At 39.1% G+C, this 20,929-nt stretch overlaps 1 protein-coding gene across 1 annotated transcript in view; it reads right to left on the reverse strand.

Annotated features, from left to right (window-relative positions):
- Window positions 1–20,929, reverse strand: part of POU6F2 (POU class 6 homeobox 2) — a 728,490-nt gene that overhangs the window by 543,511 nt on the left and 164,050 nt on the right. The window contains exon 2 of the mRNA XM_042783132.1: window positions 1,747–1,918. Within this exon, the coding sequence (XP_042639066.1) occupies window positions 1,747–1,918 (172 nt within the window). The remainder of the gene's footprint in view (window positions 1–1,746; window positions 1,919–20,929) is intronic.

Genomic DNA, 20,929 nt, shown 5'->3' on the forward strand with positions numbered 1-20,929 from the left:
CAAGGAGGGGTCGCTATGAGTCGGGGCTGACTCGACGGCAAATAACAACAAATAACAACATGCAAAGTTTAGGAACAAACTGTTTTAAGTATCTTTGTTGAATTTACAATTGATTCCTTTTTAAAAGACAAACTGCTTAGAACTAGTACACCCAACATTAGAAAGTCTTTTACTTTCCTGTATTTTATAATTTTAGCTGACTTCTCTACCAGCTTCCTAAAATGGACATGATTGTTTTAGGACTTAAGTCTTTCCATATAGATAAGAACTTAGATTGCAACAAAGCATTTCTTTAGAGTGAAAATGACTAAAACCTTAATGCCTAGCTTCGGAGAATTTATGTCAGAGGTGGAATTGCTGCTTTTCAAACAAGGGTAATATCACAGAGTTTCTTGAAATGGGAATCTATTGTACCCTTAAATATAAATGTCATTTTATTCATAGAAATTTTGAAAAAGAAAAGTTTCTCTGCAGCATACTTCAAATGCTTGAATGAACATTTAAAATTACAGAAAAGCCCTTCTATTGAAACTGGCCTAGAGTTGCCAAACTATTCATGCAGCTTTCTTTCTACAGGTCAAAAAAATAAAACACTTAAAAAAAAAAACAACTGGATTAATGACCTTCTTAACAAAGTAGTCTATGCAATAATGTTTGTTTTCTTTGATATTCTAACACAAGACGGTTTTTAACCTGGAATCAATCAATTCTCTATTATATGTATATGTCTATCTATCCACCTATCTACATACACACATACATACAGGTGTATATATATTTCTAAGATTTATGTGTCTTCACATACACACAAACGTTTGAAAATAATTAAAAGCAAGTGTTTCAGAAACAATTGTTCTGGAAACTAATGTCCCTCTGTGTCATAAAGTGCTTCTCCAGCAGAGACATCTATCAACATCCGTCACTCAGGCACGCACCTCAACAACTCGCTCCCCTTTCTGATTAGAGATCACAGTTGCCTGAGTTGACTTACAGAGTGTCATCTATTTGAATGACAGATGTCTTTGCTGGAGTGGTACTCTACTTGTTCTCCTTTTGTTTATGAAACAAAGATTCCTAAAAGGTCTTGGGCTGTTGCCACATTTAGTATGAGACTATAAACACATGTTAAAGGGAAGAGGGACACAGAGAGAGAGATTCAGGTCCTATTTCTTTTCCTCATCACCTTTTTAAAAGAAGAGACATTCATTCTAATTGTGATTACAAAATGTTATTTCTTTGAGCAAGTCCCGTAGCCACCTTTGTTTACCTGGCATGGAATGACTTGTATTGATATTTTTCAGTTCTCCTCTCCTGTCTTTTGATCACAGATAAAAACTCTTCACTCTCCTTCCCTTTAACAAAAGGCTGCGAAGCAACTCGAAACGGAGTCGATATTTATTCAATAAACGTTAACCAATTTCCACAATGGAACTGATTTCCTGATTACTATTACCATTGCTTTTTTTCAAATTATTCCTAGCCCGGGGACTCGAGCAAGACTTGCCAAGTCAAAAATGGGACAGCGTATAAGTTCCTTGTTGGTAAAAGTTTGGAGGACATTCTCCCAGTCAGCCACCTGGAATCAGCTTTAGCTGCTTAGCACCTCCAAGAAGCGAAGCTCTTCTTTAGTACTTACAAGAAAATTGAATGAACAACGGGGGGAAGGGGGGAACCAGAAGAGGTGGGGGGACGTTGCTCTTCCGGACAACATGGTAGAACTGAAATGAAATACCTAGACAGACTTACCGAAGAGCTTGCTGGGAGTGTCCTCGCTGTCATTTGATTCCACAGGCGCAAGCAGGGGCTCATTCAGCTCGCTGTCTGAAGTAGCAGCCTTGTCCTCACCTCTCAACTCCGCATTCATTTCACTCCGCACTAACAGCAAGGGCTTACTGACTTGTCCAGCTATCATTGGATCCTACGATGGGGGGAAAGAGTGAAGGGGAGGAAAAAAAAGTGGCAGCTTTAGTGTGCGTGTCCTCTCCCTCTTCTCTCTCTCTCTTACACACACACACACACTCCCTCTCTCCTCTCTCTCTTATCTCTGGCTGCTCCCGCTGTTATTGCTGGCTGCAGTCAAGTGAAGAGCTATTACAGATCCGATGAGTTTTCCATTACTCCCCACCCTATTAAAGCTCAACTAGCATGTGAGAGATTCAGGAGGCTTCGGAAGAAAAAAAAAAAAAAAAAAACTTCTTTGAAAGCAACCTACCCAACACAGCTTTAATTGTGGAATATGCTTTTGTGCGAATGTTTTTACACCTTGTCCTGTCTTTAACGCAGTAAGAAAAAAGAAAGTGCTGGGCTTCTACTTCAGCAACATACTAAAAAAGGAAGGAGAACCCTATGGAGGAAACGCCTGCTCTTTTAAGAAGCTTTCTCCCTGGGGGAGAAGCAATTAAACCCTATCCCAAGAGAGGAGAAAAGACTCCTCACTATGCTTTCAATAGAATAAAACATATTTCTTATGTAAATTCTATAAGCATCCTTAGAAGTTGACTTCACTGGGTCCCATATTGAGGACCGAAGTGACCTCAAATCAAAACAACATTTTAAAACAAACAATATACAAGGAAATATTTTAAAAATGTTTAAGGAAATGTGAAAATACTTACAAACTGTGTTCAATAATTCAGATACCTAGAGCATCATACACCCAGAAAATTAAAGAAAAAGAAAACAAAAAGCACCTTCCAAAAAAGCCAGCAAACTTTTCCCCCTAATAATTTAAATCTGATTTATCTTTAGTTCATTTGGAAGACATCAAAGGGTCAGAAAGAGTTCCCAAGTTTCTAGCCTTTGTATTCTATTTGCAAACTGCGATGCATGATATTATTTGGACACAAATAGCAGATGCAAAAGAAAAAGAAAAGCAAGAAGTGCCCTTTTTGTGTTATCTGGGAGCTATTTATTGCCAAGTTCATGCCTAAATGGTTCCTGAGCAGGAAACAGGTGACCAGCGCAGGAGCAAGTGGGGCAACACACTCCCCGTCCCATCATTACATTGGTTGCAGTATGCTGGTGGATTTTTTTTTTTTTTTAATGTATTCATGCCTGAAAAGTGAATTTGATATGACACATGATAATCTATGAAAATGTTAATCAATACAAATAGTTTAAGCTGTCATCAAATGCACTTCTTTAGTCAATACTCATACCACTGAAAACAATGTCACTGTCACCAGGGCTTAATTTGCACAGCACTTAAATATTGGACTCTGTGCATCAATGCACTTCTTCTTCAAATACTGTAGGTAAACACATTTTCTCCCTATTTAAGGCTGAAGCACTCAGCACGCATTTAGCTGAGCTGAATCCTCCCTTTTGAATACCTTGATAGGTCCACTGGAGGGCAAAATTAATACTTAATTGAATCTCACAGTCATCAAAATAATCAATACTTTTTTATTATTTATTCTTTACAGTCTGTTGACTGTTTCAAACCTCTGAGGGAATGGTGGAAAGGATTCATGGCTTTGAAACACTGTCATTTAACAAGGTAATTTTCAGTGGGGCATTAGGGGTTGTGAAACATATAATAAAACAAAAATGGTGGCTTATAATAGGAAGAAAGAAAAGAATTATATTTCTGCCATCTAACAAAACAGGATAAATAAAAAAGCAAGTGCAGAGAGAGAGTGAGAAAGGAGGGGGATGAGGGAGAGAGAAGACTGGCTTTTGAAGGGTTTTATCATATCAAGAGCAGAGCCGAGCTTTCATAATGCTGACATTTCTCATCCTGACAATCCTAAACAAGTGGAAAGGATGAGATCGCAGATATCATCTTTCATCACATTCCCCAGCTTAAGAACCAACATGACAGCTCCTCTCCCCTTTACACTGTTAATTACTAAATAAAATACTACTCTCTGTCAGCATTAGATTATTGCAGATAGCAACCACAAACATTGCTCCATTGTTTTCCCCCCTCTGAAATGGTGATACTTTCCTTGAACTCTTTAGAAAATAAATTAGGCTTGTCTCACCATATTGTAAATATTTGAAATATAATCAATGGAATCAATGTGGTCAATTCACATTATTGTCAGCCTAAATTTGCTGGTGATAGATTAGCATTTTGTTGACTTTGTTTATTCTCAGAGATTTAGAGCACTTGACATTTGGTGGCAGGAGGGACACACACAATTCTCACATTTCCCCAAATTTCTCTCCTATATCGCTGAGAAAGAATGCATGTCTGGATTTTCTAGATTCAGTTAGCTGAGTGGGGTAAGGTAAGGCAGGGAATATTTTGCTTTATCCCATGCCCTTTATAAGTATACTTACCATGTGAAGTGAAGAGCTCAGATTTAAATTCTAGCGCATTCTTTTTACTTCGTAGAAGGTTGAATACTCCATCTCTCTAATCTAAAGGAAGGGGTGTGACTTGGGCCTTTGAAACACCCAATTCCTATGACTGTATTGCTCATTTAAGCATTTTTCTAATAGGTTAGGTTAACGGTAAAGCTAATGTTTAAAATGGTGTCCACTATCCTGTGATAAGCCAAACATGAGTATTCACATATCAGTGACTATCTAGGAGGACTGAAAAAAGATATTCTACTCTGGCTTTATTTGTGAAGGGTCAAACTGAATCCCAAATCTCATGGAGAAACTGAAATGCAGCTGATAAGTTCAAGTGCACTTAAATCTATAAGATGTTCAGTCTGGCTGATGTGTGCAAAGCATGTACCAGCAGATGGTATATATTCACTGACCATTAAGCTCTTCTTCTTTAGATTACTTTTATGTATCGCATACATGGCTAGGTTGCCAACTAATGCCTCTCAGTGACTTGAGCTTGAAAAACGCAGGAGTTTGTCATTCAAGCACTCATTTGATTTTTCATCTTATGAAACACTTTATGTTTTCCATGATGCAACTGTAGCCCGCATATGGGTTAAACAGCAAACCTCTAGTGAGGCAGAGAGCAGACAGCTTTTAATCACAGCTGCAGCCACTGGTGGATCCATTTGAAAATGTGTCCTGAGCAGTAACCACCAAGTATAGTCTTATAAGTAATGGGAGGAGAGCCTCTTTCAAGTAGGACTCATCTTGGGAGGCCCTTCCTCCCTGCCCAAAGCTATACCAAAAAAACCAAACCCACTGTCATGGAGTCAATTCCAACTCTTAGGGACCCCCATTGGATTTCTAAGGCAGTAAACCTTTATAGGTTTGTAAAAGTTGCACCATCAACCTTGTGCTTAGCAGTCAAATACCTAAGGCACTGCGCCACCAGGGCTCCTTGCCCAAAGCTAAGGCTACTTGTAAAATCCTTTCTACCAGAGTGAAGAAAGAAAGTGCTTTCCAACATACACCTATGTAGATATTTTGCAGAACTGTTTGAGAGCTGCTATTTCGAAAAGTACAAGGATCTACAGGAGGAAATGGGAACAGAAAAAGCTAGTGCAGATGGAAAATAAAATTGAGTTGATGAAGACCTCTTACCTGAACATCTGTAATTTGTTAGCATAGTGTCTAAGGCACCTGACTGCTAACCAGAAGGCTGGCAGTTCAAACCCACCAGCTACTCCTCAGAAGGAAGGTTAGGCAATCTACTTCTGTAGTGATACCCCCTTGGAAACCCAAGGAGGGGTAGCTATGAGTCAGATCCAACTCAACAGCACATAACAACAATAACATACACATAGTCAAAGAAGTAATTCTCTATAATTTGTTTATCAGCCCCAATAGGAGAAAGTAGCCCAATACAGAATAATGTTGAGTGTGTGCAAGAAAGAACAGAGTATGTGTTAATACGGGGCATGCATAAGGGTCATAAGAGACCTGTGAACCAGATGGTTGTTGTTATTGTTGTTATGTGCCACGGAGTCGGACCTGACTCATAGTGACCCCTCCTTGGATTTCCGAAGCAGTATCACTGTGGAAGTAGATTGCCCCATCTTGCTTCCGAGGAGTAGCCTTCTGGTTAGCAGTCAAGTGCCTTAGGCACTACGCTACCAGAGTTCCTTATAGTTATAATAGTGGCTTTAAAATGTTTGCCCGCATGACTGGGATCTTAAAAACTTGCAAGTGGCCATCTAGATGCAAGGATGGGTCTCTCCTCATCCAGAGCAGAGAACAATGAAGAAAACCATAGATGCTTGGAAACAATTACCAAGTGACTGGTACAACATGCAATCCTCAGCCTATACAACTATGAGACCAGAAGAACTAGATGGTGCCCAGCTACCACTGTCAACCACTCAGAGGGGGATCGATGTAGGAGATCTTGGATAGAGTGGGAGAACAATGTGGAATGAAACTCAAAATCATTTAAAAAAAAAAAAAAAAAAAAAACCTCTGAGACTATGGCTCCTAGCTGCCCTTTAGGTCTGGAACTAAATCCACTCCTGTGGCTTCCAACCAAACAAAAGACAGGCATATGAGGTCAACATTTACATTAGATAGATATACTCCTTGGAGAGATTAATCATGGGAGAATACAAGGGCTGTGTATGCACAGGGAGACTTCTCAGGGGGCAGGAGTGCATGGAGAGATGGACACAGGAAAGAGGTAACTATCGGGAGGAAGTGGGAGGGGAGCTGTAGCATTGTGGGAAACTGCAGTCAATGTCATGAGACAAAGTATATGTGAACTGCTGTATGGAAAGTGAATTTGCTCTGTAAACTTTCACCAAAATCACAATTAAAATTTTAAAATAAAAATAATAATAATAAAAATAAAGTCTGTTTGGAGTTGGTTAAAAAATGATAATTCAAACATAAGAAAGAGAGGAATTTTCCATTAACAAAAATTTTAAATTGCCCTACAGGGAAAGAAAAGCAAGTTAACATCAAACCACACAGTAATTATTTAAACCTTCTTCAGGCATTGTTAAAGAATTAAAATAGGTACAATTTATGGAATGACTTCTACCATACAGGCACTTTAGATGCATCTAATTTTAACCAAACTATGCAAGGTATTAGGCCCACTTTACAGAAAAAGGACTGAGGTTCAGAAAGGCTAAATGACTTGCTCCAAGGCCACATAGCTAATAAGTGGTGAAGCTGTATTACATACACTAGATATATCTCCAGAGATCAGTACGTGTTTATGCTGCCTAGCAGGCACTGGATAAGAGATCTGAGGATCAAGAATTTTAGTGACTGATGTAGTAGCCCAGAATTTGAGTTTTGCCACAGAGTCAGTGTGGCAGTGAAGGCCTGGATAACTCTGGTGGCCTAAGTGGGTAAGGATTTGGCTGCTAACCAAAAGGTCAGTGGTTTAAACTCACCAGCTGCTCCATGGGAGGAAGATGAGAAAATCTACTTCCATAAAGATTTACAGCCTTGGAAACCCAATGGCAGTCACTATGGGGGAATCAAGTCAAGGGCAGTAGGTTTGGTTTTCCTTTGGAAATAATCACTGGTGGAGCAAATTGTTAACAACTCAGCCACTAACCAAAAGGTTGGAGGTTCAAGTCCATGTAGATGTACCTTGGTGATCTACTTCTGAAAAATCTGCCATTTGAAACCTTATGGAGCAGTTTTAGTCTGAAACACATGGGATTGCCATGGGTCATAATCAACTCTAGGCAAATGGATTGTGTTTTTGTTTTAGCTTTTGTAACAGAGTCCAAGAGCTTTCTGTGTGTGTTATCTTCTTCCTTCATGCTGTAGGAACAAACCTCTGTCTGACACTTCTTGGGTGAAATCTGTAGGACAACATGGTGTAGTGAACAGTTCATAGATGGTATCAAATTCCCAAATTTGCATTCAGGTCCACATTCTAGATAAACATGGCCAGCCACTCAACCATCCTTCTCATTGGAGAAAGAAAAGCTTGTATTAAAAAAAAAAAAAAAAGGTATTTCCCAAAGTGCATTTCACAGCCCACTTGTTTCAAAACATACTCTACGATAAAAGAGTTCTGCAATCACACTCATGTGGAAAACACAGAGGAGAAGGATACCAGGAAAGAAACAGATTTAACTCTGTTGAACCTTACATTTCTCAAAATTATCTCACTGTGGAAACTTTTTCCTTATAACCTTTATTATATTTTCTAATGGCTCAATGCTTCTTAAAACTCATTTTAGAATGTACTAGCTTAGATTATCTGTAAATTACAGTTCTAATTTTTAACGATGTTAAGATAATAAACAGATTACAAGAAGTACATGTCTATTCACTGCCACTCCCATTCTAATGACTTTTACCTAATTAACACTCTCCATACTTTATTTTAAGGAGCTCTGGTGACGTAGTGCCTAGGACATTTGACTGCTAACCAGCAGGTTGGTGGTTCAAACCTACCAGCCTCTCTACAGAAGAAAGGTTGGGCAATCTATTTCTGTAAAGATTTACCACCTGGGAAACCCAAAAGGGGTCACTCTGAATTGGAATTGACTCAATGGCAGTGAGTTAGATATATATATACATACATACTTCATTTTGGTTTACTGGTAGTATTATCTTCCATACAGAAGATCCAGGTTTGAGGGTTTGATTCATAGACAGTGTACCTCAATCAAGTATAGCCATCACTTGCCTGTCAGTGGAGCCTGTCAGCAGAGGCTTGCATGCTGGTATGATACTGAACAAGTTTCAGTGGAGCTTCAGACTAAGATGAACTAGGAAAAGAGGCCTGGTGATCTACTTCCAAAATTCAGCCAGTGAAAACTCTATGGATCACAACACTCTGATCCTGTTGTAAATGGGATGATCATGAGTCGAGGGCCAACTCAACAGCACCTAATTACACTTTATTTATATACAGTTACTACACAGAAATATAATTATGTTAGTTTTATACTAATTTCTGACACCCTTTAATATATTTTTTTTAAATAGCCAAGTCCCTATTCTGTTATAGATAGAGAAGTTCTGTTATAAAACCTCTATTTGAAGAGTAGATCTAAAACACTCTATCCAGGATAATTCAACTTGAATTTGTACCAGGCTGCTAAAAATAATACAAGATAAACAAAGGTATAATTCAGCTAAAGATCATCAATAATTTAACCAACAGAGTTTATGTAAGCATAATCATTCTCATTTTATGGTCAGAGGGACTAAAGATAGTGAGATCATTAACTCAGGAAAGCACCCGTGTCCGGGGCAGCCACTCGATGGAACTACCTGGCACCTCTACACGAAGCTTGAACTGGGTCCAGCATATCTGTATGTACATACAAACCAACTATGAAACAGGCAATCAGGATAGCTTGAAAGGAAATGCAAATGAGATAGGGAGGCTTGAAAACTACAAGGAAATAATTTATTTTGTTGAGGAGTGCCAGACTATGGCAAAGTTATACACAACAGATCTCGTTCTAGAAATCCAGTAGAAAAAAATTATATTCATTATGAAGAAAAAAAAATGTATTGGACTTCCCCCCACCTCTTAAAATGCCACATTTTAATTTAGAATAAAAGTAGAAACAAATTATCCACACCAATTTAAGACATGCACACAACACCGTATTTAGTATTTAATTTCGCCCACTGAGAAGGAAGGGTCAAAAACACTAAGAATTAAGAAGAAAACAGTAGATCTTTGTGGGTTGAGGGGAAGGAAAACCCAAGTGTGAATTTTGTTACCATACTCATGAAGAAAAGCACTTTTTCTCTTTCTTTTACCAGTTACTGATTATTATTAAATGGTTTAAGGAGCTCTGGTGGTATAGTGATTAAGGCGTTTGGCTGCTAATTAGAAGGTTGCTGGGAGCTCTGGTAGCATAGTGCCTAAGGCACTTGACTGCTAACCAGAAGGCTGGCAGTTCAAACCCACCAGCCACTCCTTGGAAGGAAGATGGGGCAATCTACTTCCGTAGTGATACTGCCTCGGAAATCCAAGGAGGGGTCACTATGAGTCCCACTCGACAGTACATAACAACAACAGAAGGTTGCCAATTTGAACCCACCAGTTGCTCTTCAGAAGAAGGATTAGGCAGTCTTTTTACCTAAAGATTTACAGTCTTAGAAACCTAATGGAAGTCACTATGAGTTAGAATTTGCTCCATGGCGGTGAATTGTTTTTATTTATTTATTTTTTAGTATTAAGTGGTTTAGTGCTCAATATGAAATTTAATGTACTAAAGACTGTTGTTTTTCCCACAAAAGTTTGAATTTCTAATTTTTCACCATTAAACATTTCTTCCTTCTATAAACAATCTCTATATTTATTGGACTTTTAGAAATAAGGCTATATTTTATAAGGTTTTTCTATTGATGAATGTATATATATTTATTGTAGAAAATTTTGAAAATTTATGAAGATCAAAGAAGGACACTAAAAGCACCATAAATTCACCAACCACTGATTCTTTCATTTCAACTGTCATCACTTGAGCTACAAATAAAAATTGTTTTGAGAAAAATAGAAAAACCCACAAGTCTAGCAACTATTCAAGAGGCATAAATTTGCATAATAATGAACTTAAATACAAAGCTTATACATAGATAGCCTTGATAATCCCACTAGAAAATTTTCACCACTAACGTCATTCACAACCTGGACTTTCTTCCTCAACTCAACATTCTCACCTATTATCTATTTCTCCTGTCTCTTTACAGTTTGAAAAAGAAAAAAAAAAGTCACTGCCATCGAGTTGGTTCCAACTCATAGTGACTCCTTCTTGGGTTTTCAAGGCAGTATCCCTATGGAAGTAGATTGCCCAGTCTTCCTTCTGAGGAGTGGTTGGTGAGTTTGAACCACTAGCCTTCTGGTTAGTAGTCAAATGCCTTAGGTACTATGCCACCAGAGCTCCCACTTTACGGTTAATATGACTGAAAATGTACTGAATTCTAGCCTGAAATAAATAAGATGCATTCCTAGGAACATCTAACCGAGCATTCAAACTTCAAAATGAATACTGGGTTTTAGATAAAGTACTAAAGAGATTTCAGGAGAACTCACAAGCTTTCCCTGATGTAGCACTAATTATCTGCATGACCATGAGTGAATCACAGTCTCGTCCTTCTTGGAAATAGATCTTCCTTCTAGAACATTGTCTTATCTATCTTAATGAAACTTTCCCGCAAGGTGTGCTGTTGCTGTGTGTTGTTGAGTTGATTCCAACTCACGGTGACCCTATTGGACAGAGTTGAGCTGCCCCTTGGTTTCCTAGGCTGCCATCTTTAGTGAGGCTGTTGCCAGGTTTTTGTATCCCTCAGAGTGGGTAGTAGATTTGAACTACAGACCTTTCAGTTAATAACCAAGTGTTTAACCACTGCACCACAAGTGCTCCTTCCAAGATATGTTGTTGTTGTTGTTGTTGTTGTTAAGTGCTGTCGAGCCGGACACAACTCATAGCAACCCTCCTTGGGTTTCCAAGGCAGTATCCCTATGGAAGTAGATTGCCCCATCCTCCTTCCGAGGAGTGGCTGGTGGGTTTGAACTGCCAGCCTTCTGGTTAGCAGTCAAGTGCCTTTAGGCACTACACTACCAGAGCTCCTCCAAGATATGTTAGGTTCTCCTAAAATGATAGAGAACTAGCACTTCATCAAACTTACAGAGATTAAACAAACTTTTGGGATTGTTTGCTGATAAAACCGTGTTTAATAAATATCTCTCTGTGTGGCAGCTTTTGGTCTGAGCTTATTTTCATTATAACCAAGTAGCAAGCTTGCTGGGGATATAGCAAAACCTCACCTATCTCTAATTATTGATGGCTACCATTATCTACCAAAATGAACCTAAGTGTGTGCATACCGAATTTGACTTAGGCCATTTGCAACACTGGATGACGATCCACAGTTCCATGAACACCGCATTAGAGACAGGCAGGGTCATTACAGAGAGAGATAGGGTCCAGAGCTCCTGTTCAGAAGATGCCCTGGACATGTTACACTATTTGCTGTCCCCACAAACTCCAACACTTTCTGTATATGGTCTATTTGGTTAAGGTTAACATATAAAATCACTTCAAAAGGAAGAAATAATACTGTAAAATATCTGATTTACTCTGATGTCAGATGGTAATATTTACTAATGAAAAGTAATAACAGAAAGGGCACAGTTTAAGAGTCTCTTGTCTTTTGTTTAACCTCAGATAAGTATGTAATTTCCTCCTCCCCTGCCAGTTGTCTCCCAGGATCTCTATCCCCTCTAAGTCCCACCATGAGGGCCAAGTCACCTTAATTATTGTTATACTCTAGAAATGACTGCAATTAAAGATTCAAACATCACGTACAGCTATTTTTAAAAGCAAGCAGGCAAATAAATAAGAAGAGCAGCTGATCAGCATGAACCTATAGGTTGAAATCAACCCACAAAACAGGCATCTGCCAGCTCTGGTCTTGTACAAAGCATCTAGCACTCAGACAGACACACCTCATCTAGATCATCACCTTGAACCTCTATAGCTCTTTTGTTCCCAAGAGGTTAAAGTGACTGTATGAGAGATGCTTCTTGTATATTTCTCTGGGAAGAAAGGGAGACACGGTTATTGACAACCTAATAGCACCATCAATTCAATTTCTGCTGCCTTTGTGAAAAAGCATCAATAAGAGTTCAATCCAGGCTCATCTAGATCTGGTCTTTTGGTAATGGGGTTATACAGCAGTATTGACATTGCATACACACACCTATATTCATACATTCTTCATAATCTGATGTCTTCAAGTAGATATCAGGATTTAATCAGAGTACACTCAGATAAAAGCAATTTGAATATATAATCATTTAGTAGTTCTGGCAGTGTAGTGGTTAACACCTTGGGCTGCTCATCAAAAAGTCAGCAGTTTGAACCCACCAGCCACTCTGTGGGAAAAAGATGAGGCAGTCTGCTTCTATAAAGATTTACAGCCTTGGAAACCCTATGGGATAATTCTCTATCACAGGGTGTCAGTGGGTTTTGTTTTGATTTTAGGCATTAACAAAGACAGAACATTTAGTCTCAAACCTTAAAAATCTTACTTTCTAGCATCTTAAGCAGTGTAGAAGAGGGACTTAATAAGTGCTTATACATATCACAGAATGTATAAGCTTTTGTAAAAGTGAATGACAGTTGGTTCTCAGAATGGCCTCAGCTTTCTTCCCAGGGTTTTCAAATAGAGTACTGAGAAGTCCCAAGATTTTCTTCAAGTTACTTCCATGTCCTCAAAGATAGGCAGAGGAGGGCCAAAGTGCCCATCCCCATTTTTTAAAACCATATTGGTTTCTCTTATCTATGCTACATGGAATCTTCAGAGGACTTGAAGAAAGGGTTACATATTTACAACATATCACCAAACCAAACCCGCAACATTGAGTTGAATCCCACTCATAGCCATAGAACAGAACAGAATTGTCCCATAGAGTTTTCAAGGCTAAAATCATCACAAAAGCAGATTGGAAGGTCTTTTCTCCCATAGAATCACTGGTGGGTTCTAAGTGCCAACCTTTTGGTTAGCAGCTGAGTTTTTAACCCCTGCACCACCAGGTGCATCCGCAGATGCAATAAAATGATGAAAGTTTTTCTATTGGTTAATCATTTGCTTTTCCAAAACTGTTTAGATATTATACCCTATAATAGCTGAGATGTCTGAAACCTCTGTGGGCAGACATGTCTTAGAATTCTCATACCCAGTACTGTGTCTAATACAAAATAGGTTCTCAATAGATGTGTTTTGATTGATTGATTGATTGGAAGGGAGGGAAGGAGGAGGGAGGGAAGAAAAAAAGAAGGGAGGAGAAAAAAATAAGAAGGAAGGAAGGAAAGTGAAGGACAAGGACAGCCTTTGAAATTTTTAATATTTTTAAAATACATTAATCATTTATGAAATTCTACAGAGTGAAACTAAGGCCTCCTCCGGCTATCTTACCTGTGTGCTCAAACACCATACAAAAAAACCCAGCTTCACTGAATCAGTTTCCACTCATGTTGACCTGATGTTGTCGGAGCAGAACTGTGCTCCATAGAGTGTTCAGTGGCTGATTTTTAGGAAGCAGATCACCAGGCCTTTCTCCCAAGGCACCTCTGAGTGGACCCCAACTTCCATCCTTTCAGTTAGCAGCCAATCTCATTAACCATTGAACAAGCCAGGGACCCACAAACCATACACACTGACTTAAATTCTGCTTCCAGAAATAGAAGTGAGTTTTTGTGGTTGTGTTACTTTATTTTACCTTAGAGCAAAATGGAAGAATCCTAATAGGAGCATTGAAAAAAGAAAGAACAGCTTTTTTGCCTAGGACTGAGTTTGAATCTGCAAAGACTTAGGTCTAGGGGATATGCTCAATATATCTGATGCAAAGGCATCAGAGACTAGAGCTGGAAGTAGCCCCACATCAGTGTAGGGTCAACTTGCTGTGGACCTCAGCCTCATGACTCTGCCAGTACCTCTTGCCAGCTTGGAAGAATCTCCATCTCACCAGGGGAGACTCTCCTACTACACGATGAACTCCTAACGGTCATTCAGTAGCAGTATTATCAAAGACTCATACATATTAGAACTATAATTTTATTACAAATGGTCTAATTGTATCATTTATCTCAGAGGACAATATTCACTTAAATAAATATTACATTAAATATGTGGATACACCTCATTCTATCCTTCCATTCTAAATGACAACAAAAGTCCAGTAGAGAAGAACATTTTATGTTCAAATAATATCTAGTTCCTTATAGTTTCAAATTTCCATACATAAATAGAAAAATCCATCCTGCCCCCTGCTGACAGACTAACATTCCTAAAAATTCAGTGCAAAACTAGACTTCTTTCTGCAATTCCTTCTAAATTGTGTCCAAACTCCTCCCTATCGCATCCGTACCTCCACTTTCAGACGTTGGTCTAGCTTCCCCTAGGTTTGTGGCATGCAGTGGTATACTGCACGACCACAGAATGTGCTGTTCACATTTTTATAATTATTGTAAAATTATGAAGGTTTACTGGCAGGTGGAACTACAGCATCTGGGGACTGCCTTGTCTAACTTGCACAGAGAATGACCCTTGGCCATGGCAGACTGCTTACAATCGGCTTCCTTACTCATGCCAGGCCCATGGTGTTTGGTTAAGAGTTTGGGTGCTGGAGTCTGAGAGCCTGAGCTCAGGTCTGGGTTTCGCTTCTACTGGGTTTCACTGAATGACGTGGGACAAGAGAACTAAATTGCTCAGAGCTTTAATTCATCCATGTGGAAAGTAGAGGTAATTATATGAGTCGTGGGATAGGTTTGTGGATTAAATAAACAATTCACAAATATGCTTTGAATAGGCCTTTGTTAGTTGCTATTAAGTTAATTCTGACTCATAGCTGCCCCATGTGTACATAGTTGAACTACACTCCCTAGGATTTTCAAGAGCATACTATTAGTGGAAGAAGATTGTCAGACCTGTTTTCCAAGGTGCCTTTGGGTGGGTTTGAACTATCAATCTTTTGGATAGTAGTCAACCAATTAACCTTTTACACTACCCAGGTCACCCTTTTGTTGTTGTTGTTAGGTGCCATCAAGTCAGCTCCGACTCACAGTGACCCCATGTACAACAGAAGGAAACACTGCTCAGTTGTGCATCATCTTCACAATCCTTGCTATTCTTGAGCCCATTGTTGCAGCCACTGTGTCACCCTCGAACAGGCCTAATGCATAGTAGCTGATAGATTCAAACTGCCAATCTTTTGCTTAGCAGCTGAGCTCTTTAATCCCTGTGGTACCAGGGCTCCTATAATAATAGTAATAGCTTTATATTTGTTTGCTCTATGCTCTGTGTCTATGTCCTTCTGATAAAATGTGGGTGTATGTGCACTTTATTGTGGAGAAGATTCTTAGTTTTCATCATATTTTCAAAGGGATTCATGATCTACCACCTCATCTCCTCCCCAACCCCCCAAAAAATCAATAAATAACCATTGCTACATAGTAGGGGCTAGTCTTTGAATCTTCCTACTCCAAATACCAGTACAATGCTCGGCCTGTAATCAGTCCTTGCTTGATTTGATTGCATGAAAAAGAAAACATAAATCCATATCTTAAAAAAATGAAGAAAGGTCAAATATAGTTGGAATTAAAAAGATAATTATTTTGAAGGCGTTTGAGGAATTTGTATACAAATCCTAAGGTTTTATTTATTTATTTTTATAAATAAGTAACAGGAGTTTCTAAGTTCTGTAGTATTTTATCCCTTCATGAAAACAGTATCTGGACTAATTTTACAAGGTTCCTGTATCCCTGCTCTCTAAAGGAACCATTCTATTTCTGTTCAAATGGCCATTGTGTAATTGATTTCAGTAATATGTGCTTTCCTTTTCTCTGCTCACAAACTGCAATATACATACTAGATCACTAATGAGGTGGGTTGTTGCTATGTTGCTACTTCCTGTCTTTAAGCAGCAAGCTGGGCAGCTTTCTCAGAGCTAACAGCAGCTCAGGTGGAGTTTTCCTAGCGTTTTCTGCCTTGGACCTGTAAATGCCTCTGCCCAGCCCCAGCTGCTTCCTTCCCCTCCCTCGCCTGTAATCCACTCTCCTTCAATATTCCAAGGGTGACCCTTGACTGTCCTTTGAATGCCACTCCAATTCAAAAGGTTTCAGAGCTTTTAAGAAGAGCAGAGATAACATAATTCCAAGGAGATGGGGGTGGGAAGGGAGGGAGAAGTGATTGGAAAGATTAGCTAAATCTTCTCATTCTTGGGGATTTGGACTCTCACAAAAACATGAACTGGGAGTTTTTTTTTTTTTTTTTTTTAATGCCAATGATCCTCATTCCCTCAAATAACTTATTAGCCACTATTAAAAATATTTTGCAAATTTTTCCCCACCCAGATTATAAAAAGAGGTATCATTAAACATTTCCTTGAATCTGTGAACTTTGAAATTTTAAAACAAGGTCAGCCTTTATTAATATTTATTCTGTCTGCTTTTGTTTGCATGAATCAGTTATAACTCTGAATCAGGGTCTGCTTAGCCAAAACTGATTCAATTCAACAAATATTTATTGACAGTTCATCATGTACAAGGTGTTATGCTAGGGAACTATGGGGAATGGAAAGATCAAGAAACATTTGTTACCATCAACAATTTCACCATCTACTAGACATCAATATAGGCCAGAGAATAATGGTATTCAGCATTTTCTATGTGACGAGTATACATTCCCAATTATAACATTTTCTTAACACCTTTTATCTTTCTGTTCTGTAAACAAAGTAACTGGAATTTTACCCCCGGTGGCCAAGGGTTAAAGTACTTGACAGCTAACCAATGGGTAGGTGGTTTGAACTCTGGTGGCTCAGTGCCTAAGGCATCTGACTGCTAGCCAGTTGGTGGTTCAAAACCACCAGTCTCTCCTACTTTTGTAAAGATTTATTGCCTTGGAAACCCAACAGAGGTTACTATGAGTCAGAATCAACTCCATGGCAGTGAGTTAGTTGTTCCTCAGGAGAAAGATATGTCAGTCTGCTTCTGTGAAGATTTACAGCTCTGGAAAACCTGTATAAAAAGGACAAACCAAACTCACTCTCATTAAGTAGATTGTGACTCATAGCCACCCCCACTGGGTTTCCAAGGCGATAAATCTTTATGGAAGTAGATCTCCCCATCTTCCCTCTGCGGAGGGTCTGGTGGGTTTGAACCACCAACCTTCCGGTTAGCAGCTAAATACTTTAGACACTATGCCATTCAAGGGCAGTTCTATGCTGTCCTATAGGGTTTCTATGAGTTGAAATCAACTTAATGGCACTGGGTTTAGTTTAGTTTTAGTATTTAAGCATATGACATGGGTATGTACTCACACATTTACACTCTTTCTTTGAAGCATTGTTTTGACATAATTATGGGTGCTAATGAATAAACATGCTGCTCCACCCAGGGATTTTTAATCAGGGTTTTCTAGACTTCCTTATTTTAAGGAGATAATCTGCAATTGCTGAACCACCATCTTTCTTTCAACTGACACTTTGACTGATGATGTCAACACAGACATCCACAGGATCATTGGCAAACAAAGGCTACATGAACAAATGCAACAAAGTAACATACTAATCTTTGTCACTGAATATCTTTAAATTGCTTGCTTAAGATTCACAAGACCTTTAGAACTAGAATGGCTAAAGTGTAGACAAAAGACAGACAGACCTATTTCAATAAATCAATCAGGAACAATCACTAAAACAAACAAACAAACAAAAAAAAAAACCCACCATTTGCCATGAAGTTAATTCCATCTCCTGGAAACCTCCTGCGTGTCAGAGTAGAACTGTAATCCATAGAGGTTTAAATGGCTGATCTCCAGACCTTTCTTCAGAGGCGACTCTGGGTGAACATAAGCCTCCAACCTTCTGGTTAACAGCTGAGTGCAGTAGCTGCACTACCCAGCGATTCCACAATCATAAAAGTAGTTCATAAAAATGGATATGCTAAGATTTTTATAAACAATTGTCCTCAAGTGGGTTTAGAAGTTTCCATCTCTCTCCACACCCACTGCCATAATTTCCTTGTAGATGAGTGCTTCATGGATTGAATAAACATAATTTCAACTCAATGCTCACTGAATTACCCCAGATCCGAATACATAAATGAATCCATCCAATGACACTAATTTGCCAGCCCCCCAAGAAGGCTCAATGTAGCTTTGATGCAGCCCTCATTACACAGTCCTCTTTTGTTCAACTCTGTAGGGTTCCTGCAATGTTTCTCCAGTTGTGTTTTGCTTGAAAAGTTTTCTGTCTCCTGCACAAAACAAATGACAAATGGAAAATAGCTGAGTTCTCCAACTTTCTCACACACTTGGAATCCGAGGGCTCATCCCTTCCTCCATGCCCATAAACTGATGGTTCCTGTTGGGAAGCTCTGTGGGATTAGCACCCTGGGTCCGAGGGTTGCCCTTGGGTTGTGGATCCTAAAGGGGCCTCCTGAGTGTGTTCATTTCCTTAGTATGTCAAGCAAAACTCTAATCAAATCTGCAGAATTGCTAAGTTAAAAAAAAATCAGCAAGAAATCTCTTTTTGATGAAAAACAAGCAGGAAAGTAAATTTAAATTAGCATTGAGATAAACTATGAAACAAATCCTGAAGTTTTTTTTTTTATTATAAAAATAGATACAGTAAATTAGGATAGATTAAAGGATTTGTGTATTTGCAAAACAGAATGAATTTTCAAAATTCAGTGCAAGACAAATACATTTTTTTGCTGCATAAAGGTTATTGGTGATTTTTTCCTTCTCATTTAACTTCAGTATTGGTAGTGTTTTTAATGATATTAAAATAATGATATCCAACAAATATGTATTGAATGAGTATTATATACCTTGCATGGGAATATAGCACCAAATAAAGCAGAGCATGTTTGTGCTCTCCTGCTGCTAAAATTACAGTAGAGAAGACTGAAAATAATCAAATAAACAAATAAATAAATAACATGATGTTAAGTAGTGTGATGAAGTGAAACACTTAATATGGCTCTTCTAGTCATGTCCTTTGTGCCTCCCACCAGATGAATGGGTGGAACTAGGCAACTGTGAGGTTGTGACCCACTGATTGGATTGCATAGCTTGTTAATAATATAAATAAGGTACATGGCATCCTTGTGGGGATGGGAACATGGAAATAAGGTGTACCAAATCCTAACAGGGGGATTGGTCAGTTTTATCATCCCACTAGGCTTAAAATGAGCCATCCCAGAGACAGAGAGGGGGATTTCACTACCATCAAGACCTAAGAAGAACCAAGAGTGGAATGCATCCTTGGAACTGAGATACATGTGCTAGACCTCCTTGGCAGAGAGACAGCAGAGAGATGGCAGCAGTAGAGATAGAAGAACGAAGAGACTAACGTGGTATAGAGCAGCAGGCTTCCCAGCCCACAGAAGGAAAAAGCTGAGTACTTTCAGGCACAAGACTACCTGGCAGAGTACCGTGCCTCTCTGGGCACCTATCAGCAAAGCTAAAGAACTTTGTAACACTGGCCTGAGCAGGCCAGAAACTGAAGCCAGAGAAAAGCATGCCTACAGTATGGCTGAGAAGAACCTGTCCTGATTGAAGTACTGTATCCTGAGTTGTTTCTGATTCTGAACTGTAACCTGTTACTTCCCTAATAAACCCCATAATTGTGAGTATTTTCTGTGAATTCTATGTAGCCATTGCAATGAATTATTGAACCCAGCAGAGAGGGCCATGGGAGAGATAGTTGGTGTCGGAACTGGTGAAAATGTTGGAGGTGGCAGTATGTCTGACCTCTGCCTCATAGAAATCAGCCTTGGGCCTCTGATGTTCATTTTGATTCTCTCTCTTCCTTGTGAAGTTAAAGGAGATCAGATGCTGCCTCCGTATTGTTTTTGCAAGTAGTGATATGTGATATGAACAAAAAGTGAGATACAGAGAGGTGAGGAGAGGGTATAAAGTACAAGGGGGTCAGAGAAGGTCTTACAAATAAAGGGACCTTGGGGCAGAGGCAAAGCAAGGTAAAGATATGAACATCATAAAGGAACTTTGATTAAAATATGCTGGAGTAGAAGGTCCCTTATTGTTGTTGTTATGCGCCGTCGAGTGGGACCCGACTCATAATGACCCCTCCTTGGTTTCTGAGGCAGTATCACTACAGAAGTAGATTGCCCCATCTTCCTTCCAAGGAGTGGCTGGTGCGTTTGAACCGCCAGCCTTCTGATTAGCAGTCAAGTGCCTTAGGGACTACGCTACCAAGCTCCCAAGAAGGTCCCTAGTTGGTGCAAACGCTTTGCACTTGGCTTGTAACCAGAATGACAGCAGTTTTAACCCACATAGTTCTACTCTGTAAAACATGGGATCACCATGAGTCAGACTGATTCAACAACAATGGGTTTACCCAAAATCCATTAAATGGGGAAGAGAATGTTTGTTTAATAAATGGTGCTGACAAAACTGGAGATTGATCCATTGCAGAAAAATGAAACAAGATCTGTACCCCACACTATACACAAAAACAAACTCCAGATGGATCAAAGACTTAAATGTGAAACCTAAAACTATGCAGTTCCTCAAGGAAAATCTAGGGGCAAATTTAAGGGCCCTAATATATGGCATAAATAGA

This window comes from Orycteropus afer, unplaced genomic scaffold (assembly GCF_000298275.1).
Source record: "Orycteropus afer afer isolate SDZICR_OR568_19922 unplaced genomic scaffold, OryAfe1.0 scaffold00690, whole genome shotgun sequence".
In the NCBI taxonomy this organism is placed as follows: Eukaryota; Metazoa; Chordata; class Mammalia; order Tubulidentata; family Orycteropodidae; genus Orycteropus; species Orycteropus afer.